General features: G+C 38.3%; 1 protein-coding gene across 1 annotated transcript in view; it reads left to right on the top strand.

The window, feature by feature from the left end:
• The window catches only part of DIAPH3 (diaphanous related formin 3), a 244406-nt gene that overhangs the window by 180720 nt on the left and 47514 nt on the right, over window positions 1-16172 (top strand). Inside the window, exons 27-28 of the mRNA XM_063343720.1 lie at window positions 6694-6789; window positions 7217-7276. Coding sequence (XP_063199790.1) covers window positions 6694-6789; window positions 7217-7276 — 156 coding nt within the window. The remainder of the gene's footprint in view (window positions 1-6693; window positions 6790-7216; window positions 7277-16172) is intronic.

Genomic DNA, 16172 nt, shown 5'->3' with positions numbered 1-16172 from the left:
TGCCTGGATGCAGTCCTGAGGAACGTGCTCTAGGCAATCCTGCTCTAGCAGGGGAGTTGGACTAGATGATCTCTAGAGGTCCCTTCCAAGTCTGAAAAATTCCGTGATTCTGTGAAAATTCCGTGATTCCGTGAAAGAGATGACATGCTGAAATAGGATTGAAATTTTTCTTCTGTTATTTCTACTTCCTAAAACAAAGCTTATGAACTCTTTTCCATAAATATTTATGGTATCATTTTGGGTACTGTGATATTCAATCTTTTTTGCATTACTGTTACTCAAAATGCTTATAATAACATTGATGTACCTTTATGTAACTAATGGCTTGGCCTCAAAATTTCCTCAAGCATTACTTTAGTTTGAAACTATTCACCGAGTGTTTTCATTCCAGACATTAGTATTTTAGAGAATTTAATGACATTAGATGGAGAAAGGAAAGTAAAAAACAAAACAAAAACCCACCACCACAAAACCCGAAAACCGAGGAAGCTAAATACATAATCTAAGTAGTTTTTGTAAGGTATGTTCCAAGCCATATTAATACCTTTGATAGTCCATTAGTCATAAGAAAGCAAACTTCAGCATAATAAAACATGTTATACCAAATGCAAAGCAAGAGAAAAATCTGTGTTTCAATCTTCATGTTTATTCTATATCCGCCATCTATTTTACAGAAAAGAAATGCACTTAAATTTTATGAAAACTTATAAAATATTTGCTAATTTTCCATTATTTCTTTTTGTGTATGCCTCTTTGGTGTAAGGTTGCTAAGTTAACCACTTTGGTAATACAGAGTATAGAGAAAAGAGAACTAAGTGTTACACTTCATTGGGTGAAAATCTGGCTAGATGGCTAAAGAGCTGTGGTGAATGGAGTTAAATCCAGTTGGTGTCTGGTCACCAGTGGTGTTCCCCAGGACTCAGTATTTGGGCCATTTCTGTTTAATATCTTTATCAATGATCTGGATGAGGGAATCGAGTACACCCTCAGTAAGTTTGCAGATGACACCAAGTTGGGTGGGAGGGTTGACCTGCCTGGGGGTAGGAAGGCTCTGCAGAGGGATCTGGACAGGCTGGATCGATGGGCTGAGGCCAATTGTATGAGGTTCAACAAGGCCAAGTGCCGGGTCCTGCATTTCGGTCACAACAACCCCAAGCAACGCTACAGGCTTGGGGAGTAGCGGCTGGAGAGCTGCCTGGCAGAAAAGGACCTGGGGGTGTTTGCCAACATCCGTCTGAATATGAGCCAGCAGTGTGCCCAGGTGGCCAAGAAGGCGAACAGCATCCTGGCCTGTATCAGAAACAGTGTGGAGAGTAGGACTAGGGGAGTGATTGCCTCCCTGTACTTGGCACTGGTGAGGCCCCACCTTGAGTACTGTGTCCAGTTTTGGGTCCCTCACCACAAGAAAGACATTGGGGTGCTGAAGCGGGTGAGAAGGGCAATGAAGCTGGTGAGGCGTCTGGAGAGCAAGTCTTACAAGGAGCAGCTGAGGGAGCTGGGATTGTTTAGCCTGGAGAAAAAGAGGTTGAGGGGAGACCTTATTGATCTCTACAACTACCTGAAAGGAGGTTGTAGTGAGGTGGGGGTCGGTCTCTTCTCCCAAGTAACCATTGATGAGAGGAAAGGGCCTCAAGTTATGCCAGGGGAGATTTGGATTAGATATGAGGAAAATTTTTTATACTGAAAGGGTTATCAAGCATTGGAACAGGCTGCCCAGGGAAGTGGTGGAATCACCATCCCTTGAGGTATTTAAAAGATGCGTAGGTGTGGTGCTTAGTCCCTAATGGTTTAATGGTGGACTTAGCAGTGCAAGGTTTACAGTTGAACTGGGTGATCTTAAAGAGTCTTTTCCAACCTAAACAATTTTATGATTCTAAGGGTGTTCTCAGATTACAGTTTTGTTCTTTTAAGGACCAGCATCTTGGGAGAGCAGTAAATCAAATGGTACGGGGAAGGAAGATGATTATCCTTAGAGGATATTTTTAATAAATTCAAAAAATTAAATCAAAATCACTTTCTAAACAGAAATATATGTGTAGAATTAGCAGAAACTAAGGAATGAGTAAAAATGCAAGTAAAAGGAACAGAAGTACTAAGTAAGTGCAATTTGTAATAAAATAGCACAAAACCAGTTTTTAAAGTAAAATATTTTGGTCCTTCTGTAAATAATAAAGAATAGAGAAAATGACAAAAATGTTTATGAAAATCTAATTTGAAGTTGAGTTAATGTTAGGGAACATGCTGAAATGCTTATACACCAATGAACTGCTTATACACCAATGCACACAGCATGGGGAATAAGCAGGAAGAGCTGGAGATCTGTGTGCGGTCACAGGGCCACGATCTCATTGCAATTACTGAGACGTGGTGGGACAGCTCACATGACTGGAATGCTGTCACGGATGGCTATGTCCTTTCCAGGAAAGACAGGCCAGCGAGGCGTGGTGGTCGAGTTGCACTCTATGTGAGAGAGCAACTGGAATGCATCGAACTCCCACTTGGGGCGGATGAAGAGAGGGTTGAGAGCTTATGGGTAGAGGATTAAGGGACAGGCAAATATGAGGGACACTGTTGTGGGTGTTTATCACAGGCCACCTGATCAGGATGGGGAAGCTGATGAGGCTTTCTACAGACAGCTGAAGGTAGCCTGGCAATCACAGGCCTTGGTTCTCATGGGGGACTTCAATCACCCCGATATCTGCTGGGAAGACCACACAGCCAGGCACGCGCAGTCCAGGAGGCTCCTGTAGGGTACTGATGATAACTTTTTGACACAGGTGGTACAGGAGCCAACAAGGAGAGGAGCACTCCTGGACCTGGTACTGACAAACACAGAGGGACTGGTGGAGGACATTAAGGTTGGGGGCACCCTAGGTTGTAGTGATCATGGAATGATAGAGTTCAGGATCATGGGTACTATCCACAAAACAACAAGAAGTAAAATTACAACCTTGGATTTCAGGAGGGCTAACTTTGACCTCTTCAAGAAACTGCTTGGAGAGATCCCGTGGGCTAGGGCTCTGGAAGGCAGGGGGGCTCAAGAGAGGTGGTTGGTATTCAAAGACCACTTCCTCCAAGCTCAGGATCGGTGCATCCCTAAGAGAAAGAAATCGGCCAAGGGACGCAGGAGACCTGCATGGTTGAGCAGGGAGCTTCTGAAAAAGCTCAAGTGGAAGAAGGAAGTCTACAATAAGTGGAAGAAGGGACTGACCCCTTGGGAGGATTACAAGAATGCCACCAGAGCGTGCAGGGATGAAACAAGGAAAGCTGAGGCCGCCTTGGAATTAAACCTGGCTAGGGATGTCAAGCTCAGCAGGACAGGCTTCTACAAGTATATTGGAAGCAAAAGGAAGACCAGAGAAGTTGTGGGCCCACTGTTGAATGAGACACGAGTCATGGTGACGGAGGATGCGGAGAAGGTGGAGTTACTGAATGCCGTCTTTACTTCGGTCTTTACTGGTCGGACCAACCCTCAGGAGTCCCAGGCATTGGGGGAAGTAACGTAGAAAGAGGAAGACTTCCCTTGGGTTAAGGAGGATTGGGTGAGGGATCAATTAAGTCAATTAGGTATTCACAAGTCCATGGGCCCCGATGGGATGCACCTGAGAGTGCTGAAGGAGCTGGCAGAAGTCATTGCTGGGCTGCTCTCCATCATCTTTGAAAGGTCCTGGAGAACAGGCGAGGTGCTTGAGGGCTGGAGGAAAGCCAATGTCACTCCAGTCTTCAAAAAAGGCAAGAAGGAGGAGCCGGGGAACTACAGGCCGGTCAGCCCCACCTCCATCCCTGGAAAGATGATGGAACAGCTCGTTCTGGGCGTCATCTCAAGGCATGTGGAGGAAAAGAAAGCTATCAGAAGTATTCAACATGGATTCACCAAGGGGAAATCATGTCTGACTAATCTGATAGCCTTCTATGATGGCATGACTGGATGGAGAGATGAGGGGAGGGCAGTGGATGTTGTCTGCCTTGACTGCAGCAAGGCGTTTGACACGGTCTCCCACAGCATCCTCATAGGGAAGCGTAGGAAGAGTGGGCTTGATGAATGGACAGTGGGGTGGATAGATAACTGGTTGAAAGATAGAGCTCAGAGGGTAGTGATTAGGGGCACAGAGTGTAGTTGGAGGTCAGTGACGAGTGGTGTTCCCCAGGGGTCAGTTCTGGGTCCAGTCCTCTTCAATATATTCATCAATGACCTGGATGAGGGGATAGAGTGCACCCTCAGCAAGTTTGCTGATGACACAAAGCTGGGAGGGGTGGCTGACACACCAGAAGGCTGTGCTGCCATACAGAAAACCTGGACAGGCTGGAGATTTGGGCAGAGAGGAACCTTATGAAGTTCAACAAGGGCAAGTGTAGGGTGCTGCACCTGGGGAGGAACAACCCCATGCACCAGTACAGGTTGGGGCTGACCTGCTGGAGAGCAGCTCTGTGGAAAGAGACCTGGGAGTCCTGGTGGACAACAGGATGACCATGAGCCAGCAATGTGCCCTTGTGACCAAGAAGGCCAATGGCATCCTGGGGTGCGTCAAGAAGAGTGTGGCCAGCAGGTGGAGGGAGGTCATCCTCCCCCTCTACTCTGCCTTGGTGAGGCCACACCTGGAGTACTGTGTCCAGTTCTGGGCTCCCAGGCTTAAGAAGGACAGGGAAGTGCTGGAAAGGGTACAGCAAAGGGCTACCAAGATGATTAGGGGACTCGAACACCTCTGTTATGAAGAAAGACTGAGGGATTTGGGTCTCTTCAGTCTGGAAGAAAGACGGCTGAGGGGGGATCTTACAAACACTTTTAAATACTTAAAGGGTGGGTGTCAGGAGGATGAGGCGATCTTTTTTCAGTGGTGCCCGGGGACAGGAGAAGAGGTAATGGGCACAAACTTGAGCATAGGAAGTTCCACATAAACATGAGGAGGATCTTCTTTCCTTTGAGGGTGGCAGAGCACTGGAACAGGCTGCCCAGAGAGGTGGTGGAGTCTCCGTCTCTGGAGACATTCAAAACCCACCTGGACGCGTTCCTGTGCAACCTGCTCTAGGTGACCCTGCTCTGGCAGGGGGGTTGGACTAGATGATCTCCAGAGGTCCCTTCCAACCCTATGATTCTATGAACATCTGTTGTGAGCTTTACATATGTTTATAGGTGTATTTCTATAGAACTTTTTAATATATAGGCTCTTGCTATTTTATGAGATTACCACTATGTGACTTTAAGTCATATTTGAAGGACATTTTTCTTTCATTTGTGAACATTGAAGCTCTAATTTTGAGATAATAAATTATTAATTATTTTTTTTGAATAATGATTTGCATATTTCGGTTCCTAAAATCTTGTACCTCTTTTTGTTATGCTTTCCTCTTCTGCTTTTAAATGATATGCAATCTTAGGGTTCTCAGAAGCTAAATTAGATTCAACTCTTGACTTAGTGGTAGAATAATAAAAGTAAAAATGTTGTTTCTAGAACGTCATATTCATGATTTAGCCCATGCTGGTTTGACGGCTTTGAGCTTTTTTTGTCTGACTTATTTTTGTTGCCCTTGAAACCACTTGCCTTAGAAAGATGCTGGAATTCTTTAAAGCTTATTGAAAGATGAAGTTTCTTTAAAGGCGGGAAACAAATATAAATAGTGTTGGAAAGCAACATTTTCTATAATAATTTTCCCCCATTTTCAGGTCTGGAAGGTTACCTTGCCTCCGTACTTGCAGTCCAGCACCTTCAGAATTCCTTAAATTAGTAGCATGGCATCTCATTCTCCCCGTCAGGTAGATTAGAACCTGATTTGAATATTCACTTTTTGCAATAACTGCAGAATCATGCGTTGTGTCTGACTGTATCCAAGGTGTGTGTTGATCTAGGGAGTTTTGCCCAGTGAGGCATAATGAGATTTTTATGATGTAATTCTTTATTCCTCTGTGGTGATTTTTTGTCATACAATAAATCCCCAGAGTTGTCTTCTTTGTCCTCTCGGGCGTAGGCACAAGGGGTTAACCAGGTTCAAAAATCTAACATTTTCTGATGTGTTTATTTGAGGAAATAAAAATAGGGCATTTAATGCTTGCATTTAATTATAATCTCATAGTAACTTTCATAATTCTTTCAGGGGATATTATACATACATGTGTAATACGATGAGTAGAATTTTCCTGAACTGCATCAATTATTTAATATTGGCCAGAGGTTATTAAATATGAAGGGAAAATGGCTTTTGATTAAAGCTACCTATGGATATCACTCTCTATCCTATCCAGTCCAATATTGTGCACTCAGCTTCCTGCTGAGAAACAATTTCAACTTTTTATAACAATAACTGAAATGATCTCTTGTCTAATATAGCAAATCATTTAAGGGACAGCTCTTGAAAGATGACATGAAACTGATTATTTGCAGTTGCAAAAGGGTACTGAAATGAAAATATGAGTGAAATGACATTTCATTTAAAACTATGCTTGACTCTCAGTATAGAGAAAGAGGAATGTGAAATGAATGGAATAAAATTTGGCCTAGTTCAATGTATAGAAGACCAAATCTGTTGTGATTAATTGCAAGAGAACAAACTGTGAATGTTAAAACCCTGGTCTAAATCGGAAATAAATAGTTTTAATAATACCATTAATAACTTTTATTATTGTTGTTTATTGTTGTTATTATTTATGCTTTGATATTGCTATGGTAACCTAGAAGGTTCCTTCTCTCTCCTTTACAGAAGGTGAGGAGACTGGAGTGATGGATAGCCTGTTGGAGGCCTTGCAGTCAGGTGCAGCTTTTCGGGACCGAAGGAAAAGGACACCAAGGCCTAAAGGTGAATATTCTATTTTACATTTTATTTTCCAGAGAAAGTTAAAAGCATAATGGGTCCAATGCTCTAGAACATAAATGCTGTCGGGTTTAATTCTTTCTTGCAGTGGCAGTTTTCAGGGATGTTAAAGCTGTTTTACTGATGTCAGTAGTACGTTGGAGATTAATTTACTGAACTTAGCATAGCCTGATTATTATGAAAAGACTCTTCGATGCAGCCACGTGTACTTTAACTTTTTAGGGCTTATAGTTGAATGCGGGAAGTAAAAGTGATCTTGCCCCATAAGAGAATCAAATCATTTTACTGCTATATAACTGTCAGTTTACTCTTAGAAATATCTAACTTCTAAATAATTCTGCTTAGTAATGTTAAAATACTCCAGTAATTTTCAGATATGTGTTTTATTTCCATTGTTTCCTTGCTTTTGCAGACATACCACAAAATCTGAGTCCAGCCACACAGCGGCCTGTGCTGAAAGCTTGTAACCATGGTAATGAACCATATTCATGAATTGCATGCTCTTCTTAGCTTATGTAGTTGATCTGTGCTTTCAAAAGACTGCTGTGATTTTTTTCCAGTTTTCTACATTAGTGGAATACTGAAACTGTATTAAACCTGCTTTTTAAGATTCACCTGAATATTACATCCTGGAACTCTACTTATTGATTACTTTGCAAAGCACTTCTGTCTTTTGTGGGGTTTTTATTCATTTAAAATTTGGCTATGGTTTTAAATGTAGTACCTTTATAATCCTTAAGAACAATTATGCAGGGATTTTTTAATGGATTATGAAACTATAATAGAAAGCGGAGGTTGTGTAACATTTTAAATGTTACTACACGTTTATGATACCAAATCAGTGAACTTGGTGGATTCATTCTGTTTTAGTTTATTTTGTTTTTCTTGATACTATAGCTGGAATGGTTTAAGCTATCATTTACCAGTATAAATCAAAAGTGATGTTGTATCGGCAAAGTTATAGTGAATTAATCAGTTACTTCATGGCACAATATTTCTCCAAATTTTAAGCATGAGTCTTATTCATATGTTTATTCATAAACTCCTCAACTGTCTCACCATAATCAGTAGGACTCGCTCATATGTGAGAAGTTACAGTGGGGGCATGGGTGCTTTTTAGCTTTGTTTGTTAGTCAATCTATAGAATATTATTATATTAGCTGTGTTTTAATTAAGCTTGAGAAGTCCAGAGTGACTGTTTTCAGTGGCTCATAACTAGCGGTCTCAGGAAAAAGTTTATATATGTAGTGCCTCCAGTAAAGAAAATTTTTTATTGAAACTTAAGGGAAAAAAAAAATCTCCTTTCTTAATTTTGTAAGCAGAATGCATTAGCCTTTGGTATTTAAATGCACCGCAGAGTTTATAAAGCAGATGCCATCAAATTGACGTTATTAATTACACCTTATGTTTAAGTGTTTTTTTTCTTAAGTGTCTATAGCAAAAAAAAGAACATGCGGAATGTGGCATTATTAAACACAAATTTAAAGAAAATAGAGCTGGAAGGACAGTTTAAAGATAATTAATTCACTTATAGGAATTGGCTGAAAGAAGAATCAAGTATATTTGACAGGTGCTTGTCTAGCAAATAACATATTGATATTTGAATAATGACTATAAAGCACATATGAATTTATCCTATAAGTGTTTCTGCTTCTAAGAACAATTGTGTTGAATGTTGCTTCTTTTCAACCCATTCTATTGTTCTATATATCTATCTGTTTGTGGACAGACAGTGTAGTTTCCCATTTTCAAACTAAATGCATTTGGACTGCTTTTGGACAAATGTTAGAGACACGTTTTATGTTTCAGGTTAAACAAAACATCAAAAACAAACAAGAAAAAACCACCAACACCCAAGATTTTAATTCTGCAAAATCTTGGTCTAACCTGGGGACTGATTTGTACATCAGATGGATATAATTTGATACTGAAATTTGAAGTTCAGACATTTGATTTGGAGAGAAGAGTAAAAGTAAACTCTTGGATTTTTTTGTTCTTTTTACCAAGGTCAGTTTTTCCATAGAACATTTTGAGACAATCTGATTCTAAGACATTTTAAAATGAATTCAGCTTTTCTTGCACCTGTCTTGTTAGTTCAGGAACAAGATAATACAACTCTGAGCTTGCTTTTAAGGAATTCATTAGTATGTTGTTGATTTGTTGACACTTGTCACGATATCTACATATTACATTTTTCTATCTTGATCCAAACAGAGCGCTAAACTTGGTGTAGGTTATGGTGAGTTCGCTTATCAAAGCCTTTTTTGGCTTTTTGATAGAACTATATAGTCATTGGTTGCTCCGAGTTCATCTTCGAGGTGAACTTTTTTTTTTTTGCTATTCTAAGTCTGTGTAGGTAAGTTGTGAATTTGCTTTTAATAATTTATTTTGTTATTAGGAAATCAGAAATTAAGTTGCATACTATCTAGAAAGAATGATAGACCCTGAGTATCAAAGAAATAATCTCATTGATCTTAATGATGTGGCCAGTCAAAACTAGAATTATAATGGTAAAATTTCTTTAATTTTCTGTTTCTGAGTTCAACAATGTATAATGACAGGTTTGGGGTTTTTTCAGTATTATCCTCTCTATATTTTTTTCTTGCACTTAATATCTAATATGGATGCATGCAATAACCTGTTCTTTCTATGTCCATGTGTATAGTAAATGGTGAATACTGTATATAATGGTTTACTACATAACACACTGTGTAAGCAAGAAGTCTGTGATTTCAGCCCACTTCAGAAAAATTGGGGTATGGCGGAAGTATTGACTTGGTCTTTCATTGATTTGTTCTTTTTCCCCAACCTAAAATTTCAAATGGATGCTAAATTTTGTATCGTAGCAAAAAAACCACTGGCTTACTCAAAGCTTAAAATGCATGGAGAACGATGAAGTCATCAAGCAGCAATTCAGGCACTTTAGTTGTTTGCTTTTGTACTGGTTTTGCCTGTTTATGTTAACTGATTTTGTTACTGCTGCTTCTGATGAGACTAACCGACTCACTTATAGTAGATATACTTTATTAATACCAACTGCAGATTCATACCTAGGATGAACTTTGACTCATCATGCAGTCAAAAACAATTACAAGCCATGACTTGAAGCGTCTGTCCTCTGAATCTTTCAGGCTGTAGCAATCTCTGTTGGGCCAATGCCATCAAGTTCTAGCCAATCTTTTCTGTTTCCAAACAAAACAAAAACAAGCAAACGAGTAAAGACTGGTTTAGTCTTTATGATTAAAGATATTTCTCTCAAAATGTGGAATACAAATCAGACCCAAGCATAGGTGGGAACTAAAGAGTAGTGGCTTCGTGTCTCACAGAGGATGGCATGGGAGAGAAATACAGCTAGAAAGCACACTTTCTCCATAGCTGTAATATAAATAGAAGCAGGAAGGAAATGTCTCTTAACGATTGCCATTGTCATCCTCAGTAAGATGCTGCTCAAGATACCAAACTATCACTTGATACAGAGGAGCAAGCGAACGCTGATTAGCTCTAGAACTGAGAACTGAAATTGTTTAACTAAATGGGCTGCTTAAGAAAGAAGAGGAAGAACAGTAAATTTAGTGGAATGCTAGCCATTTTTCTCTTCATGACCTGTTGAGCTCCCCAGAAAGCTCTGGTAGTGTTCAGCCAATAAAAAAAAGGACTATTGGTTCTCATGATGCATCCCAGGGTAGCCTCTTGGGCGTGTTATTTTATTTTCAGTCCTACTGCACTCTTCTTTTATTGAACAGATTGCCTTTTTCTAACATGGTATGTGGTTTTTGTCAAGTTTGAATTTACTCTATTTCTGTGATCAGAATTGCCAATCGTATTTTTTCTGCTTGTGACAAGGCCCATCAAGTCAGATAATTTCTTGCTGAGGAGAAGCCCTGCTGCATAACTAATAGAAATAATACACATTTGGAATTTCTAGATCTTGGAAATGTTCTAATACCTTAAGAATACAAATCATTTTCACTCGATTTTTGTTGACATAGATATGATTGGTATATTTATTTCCTTTGTTTCCATTCACGGTGCTTTGTATTTTTAAATTAACAACTGAATTACATGTATGTTCAGAACTATTTGTTAATGTTACAGCTTGCTTTGACTGCAGAGAGCCATAAACTGCAGTAAATATTGTGGTATATGCTTTTGCTGTCATACAGAGCACTGTATGACACAAATGGAGTATTAGTACAGCTTTAGTGTTGTATTTTGGTAAGGTTTTGATTCAGGGGAGCTTTTTTATTTTATTTATGGAGCAGAAAAAAAGCACTTAATTTTCAATGATCAAGATTTTGCACATTAGAAGATCATTTCAAGCAGCTAATAGGCGTGGCTGATCTGAGTTTATCAGTTATTTACAGCAACAGTCAAGGCATATTTGCCGCTCGCACATTTATTTCAAGCTAGTTGAGTTCAAATACACATAGCAGCATATCCAAGGCAGCACAGAGCCCACTGCAGCACAGAAACCTGCATTATTCACTAAGTTGTCGGTCAGGCTTTGCAGCCTGCACCAAGTTCCCTGCTGCTATGGCTACGCGTTTATTTGCAGTAACATTAGCCAAGGTAATGTTATCTGAAATGCATGAGTACAAATTTGAGATGCAGCTTTGATTGCGAGTGTGTATACCTCAAATGCAGCAGAAAGTGATTTATTTTTTTTATTTTTTTTACAAGTAGATTGTATTTGAAATGCTGCGAGTAAAGAAAAGCTATAATAAAATGCAGGTAAAAAAAATACAGATTGCTTTTTGAGACTGCAAAGATTGAAAGAAATCTTTCCACTACAATCAGTAATTGTGTTGTGGACTATACCTCCAAAGGTAACAACAAGGTCTTGTTTCTATATTCAAATCAAACTTCCATAGTAAGAGATAGTCTTAATTACTATAGCTGTTTGTCGAGTAAATCTATAAACAATAGAATAATTTTCATGTCACGTTTAGCCTGAAGCATTTTAAACACCTCTGTTAAATAAAATCCATGTCAAGCAATGTCATTCTGGTCCCAATTAAGCAGAAGAAAACCCTTTTCTCATATTCCTTGGGTTTTTTTCATCTCTTATTCATAACAGAACTGTCATCTGAGGTTCACATTAGTGTCTGCTACCTTATTTTTGACAATCATAGCTGACAATGAGCTCAGGCTCATCTTAATTCTTGAAACCGACAGTGCGACCACTTAGAGGTCACTATTTTATTTCATCATTGCTGTATATGACAGCAAACTATGACTGACGTTTCAACCAAATTTTGCCTTTTTTTTTTTTTTTTCTTCTTAATTCTGTGTATGTTGCTGTCTTTTCCACAACAGTATGTAGTGAACATTAGGAAATGCCTAACACTGAAGAAAATGTGAAGATAACTTTTTACCCAGTAGGTGTTAGTAGTAAAGATGCATTCTTGAGCACTGCCAGTTCTTCATGGTACATACTGTTTTGAAGGCACTGTGCATGTTTGCCTCTTCTTCTTTCTGTACGTGATCTAAAAACAACAGTGTTTGCACCTCTGGTGGAGAAAATTTTTGTAACGCTTTGTGAACTTTTATGCAATAGACAAGTTTCCTTGGCAGAAGACTTGGAATATCTGTAGGCGCTGTTATGAAATTAAAACTTTTAATAAGATTTCTATTAAAAAAAACCAACACATAGTTCTGCTGTTCACATTTTAAGACCAAAGCTTCACTTCAATATTGACTACATAGGTCAAGTAAAATTGCTGCTTATTCTAACAGAAATAATTCCCCTGAAACCATCTGCACTGTTTATAATAAAGAGTTTTTTCCTAGAGCAGACAGCAGAGTTCAAAGGAACGGTGACCACAAGAGTCAATTTTGCATGTATAAAAAAAAAAAAAAATCCAGAAAAGAAAAGTGAGTTTACTCATTTTTATTTTTTTTTGTTTAGAACTGCATTGCCATAGCTGTATATACATACAGTCTCTCACAGAGGCAGCCCTGAAGAATTTACATTCCAATACATCTAGGAATAAGATTAATTTTGATACAGTTTTTTAGGATCTTTTTCTAGTGATCTCCCTCTCTCATAATTTAATGTTGAGCAGAGGAAGTATTCAAGTCAGAAGGGATGACAGCCAGAGAGAAGAGTTTCTGATGAAAAATGAGAAATTTTGATTATTTTTTTTTCAGAGCCTTTCCAACAAAGTAACTTTATTATAAAGACTGACATAAAGAGAGGTATAAAACACTCCATTGTTTAATTATTTATTTTTAAATGCCAGATACTCTGGCATTTAAGCTTTGTTAAGCGTGGAAAGGGGTACTTCAAATTAATAGTAAATGCATATTAGAACTGTGAAATATTGGTATAGATAGAAAACGAAACTTAACTTGCCCTTAGTGTAAGCCAAACACACACTGTCAACTTTAGCCCATATCCTCCATTCTGTGTCTTATCATATAAAGAAAGTTATGTGAACATAATACAGACAAGAAAAAGAACCAAACCTTTTGAAGAGTAAAAAACTTTAGGTGCCACCTTGAGAGAAGGTGGGCCTTATAACGGGGCTTATTCCCTAGAGGTTTGACAACTTCATTCCTAAAGTGGGGCCCTTTGAAGATGTCAAATTAGGCACTCAAAAGAGCTAATTGCTTTTGTAAATATCTCGCCAGTGTTCATCGGTGCTAGTTGAATAAGACTGCTTCTCTCAAGGGAGGCAGGGACATTTTCTGCAAGATAAGAACTGTGCCAAAGAGGTGACATTTGAAAGCAGTGACACTGTATATTCCATAATTGCACATACATTAAATGTCAGCTTCATAATTGTCTAGCTAGGTAACCAGATTTCCAAAAGCTACAGCAGGCAAGTTATATATTCAAAGCAGTCTTCTGAATATGCATCAGTGGACAATCTTAAAACTGTGAAGGGAGCTGTAAATTACCAACAATTTACCCGTATTTGTCTTTTCATTGTTTAGTCACACAGAACTTCCCATTCAAAGACAATTACTGAGTTGATCTGTACAGCAAAGAGGTTCTCTCACTTCTCAGAATACTTTTCAAGTCCCTTCCATATTTGTTAAACAAGTTTTTAAGTGTAAATTTACCAGACTCTTTCGCTTCTGTTTTCTGAACCTTCAGAACAAGTAGTATCTAAACTCCTGCCTCTTTCTTCAAAGGCTTTAAGAACTCTGTTCCAAATAGAATAATTGATGTATCTATTGACCAAACAACAGCCATAATTCTCTTTATATTGTTGTATGCATATATATCTTCTTAAAAGGGGTATCATTCTTTAAAAATAAAGTGAAATATTGGGTAGGGAAATCTCCTCAGCTACACATTAGAAATGAGTTTTCTTTGGTTAGAAGACTCCACTGGGGACAAAACCTGAGATGGAAGCAAACAGTGTATCAGCCCTTACCTGAGTCTGTTCTGTGACTCAAGTGATGTCTGGCCAATGCACCATTGTTGAGTCAGTAATTCAAAAGGTCTAGAGAAAGCACAAAACATTGCTCATAAAATTCTTCAAGCACACTTGTTAATTCGTCTTTCTTTGCCATGTAAGTGAATGTGTTCCCTTAATGTTCTGTGGTTTTTTTCCTCCTTTGGGAGAATTTAGTTTTATTTTTTTTCCTACGTGGCTGTTGCAAGAGAACAAAAATGTACAGTGTAAAGTAAATGCTGGAGTTATGCTTCTGCCTGATTTTTTTCATTATAAGCCAATGCACTGATACAAATAAAGGACATAAAATAGATGCAGGGAAAACAAGGGTATCTTGCAGCTTCTTCCCTTTGTTGGGGTAGAAACAGTTGGAAGCTTCACTTTCAAGTTTTGGAATACTTTAAAGGGAAATTGGCATTTAAGTTGAACCGGAACTGGTGGTTGTGTCTGTAAGTTACTTGATAAATGCAGTATCATCTTTGTTTCATTCCAAAAATAGATGAGTCTTGTGTATTTCCATCATATGTGCCTAAGGCAAAATCTACATCAATCACCCAGCAAAATAATCAGAAGCCTCAAGATACATTTTCTTTGTGGCTCAGACTTAGAGATCATGAGTGGTAAAGGAAGGAAATATAGGGGGCAAATGCAGCTGTCACATGAATGGCAGAAGGAAAGATGGTAGCCAAACTTATATTGAATGATCCGGACTAGTGTGAAGTAGTTGGGACTGTAACTCCTCTTTTCTTATGTTGATGTAGCTTACAAATCCAAGGTGAGAAGCTATAGTTAAGGAAAGAATATTTGGATTTTGGAAGACACTGGCCAATCAAGAATCTATTCCCTTTCAGTATACACTGTAAAATAGTTTGACCCTTGTTCTTGACATGGTAATGTTTTTTTTTAAAAAAAAACCTTTTTAAGGCAAGATTATTTTAATGAAAAAGAAAAGTTACTCAAAGTCCATGCAATTTCCTAGCAGATTTGCAAAAAACAGGATTGATAATACATACTCTTTCTTTCTTTGAAAGACTGTAACAATGTCTTGTTAGTAGCATGGTCTTTCTGTTACAATATTTTGTCATGATAGCTTAAAAAGAAGACTTTGTAATGGTGAGGATTTTATTTTATTGAGGGAAAGAGTTTTTCTCATGTACTATTGTCTCATGATATTTATCTAACTCCATATAGAGGAATCAAAGAAAAAAACTGTTATCTGAACCAACAAGTCTGACCATATTTGCCTTAGGTTTAAAAAAAAAAATCTAAAACACTGACGTACAGAAAACTAAGAGTGAATTTATTCTACATTGTATTCAAACTTACAGTCCTTGATTTTCTCTCTCCTTGTGGCATAGCAAAATGATAAAATAAGAAATTGAAAAGATAACATCAAGAATACTTAGTGTCATAAACAGGGGAATGGAATGAGATCTCAGCAGATTTTCAGCATGGGCAAATAATTATTCCACAGTTTTTTCCTTTTATCTGTTTTCTTAGCCTTTAAGCCCGTTTCTTTGTATTTGAAAAGAGATGAGTGTACGTGGTACGTTACAATACAGTGCACATACAGATACTCGAATTAGCTGTGGACAGGCTACTTTGTCTACTTGAAGTAGCATAGCTTTTAGGCCAGGAACAAGTTTGGGTATCGCAACCCAGTTTAGGGGTTTCAAAACAAATATGGGTATCTGTGTACAGCACGTAATGGAGCTGTGCAGTTTCAGAAACTGTGTGCAAGAATTATAACAAGCCTTGAATCACAGAAAAGTAGGATGCACTGTCATAATGAGCAATCTTTTCATAAGTTTATTTTCCATTTCTAAAATCTGAGTTAACTAATTTAATATGTATGTTTATGTATATTTACATCTAGAATCAATTTGTCACTTGAGTTCTTGCCTGCCATTTGGGAACCTATACTGGCTAGAAAGACAACATTTTCTGATAATTGATTTTCGT

The sequence above is a fragment of the Chroicocephalus ridibundus genome, chromosome 1 (assembly GCF_963924245.1).
Source record: "Chroicocephalus ridibundus chromosome 1, bChrRid1.1, whole genome shotgun sequence".
Lineage (NCBI taxonomy): Eukaryota > Metazoa > Chordata > Aves > Charadriiformes > Laridae > Chroicocephalus > Chroicocephalus ridibundus.
The sequence above is the reverse complement of the archived record's forward strand: the minus strand, read 5'-3'. Positions and strand labels throughout refer to the sequence as shown.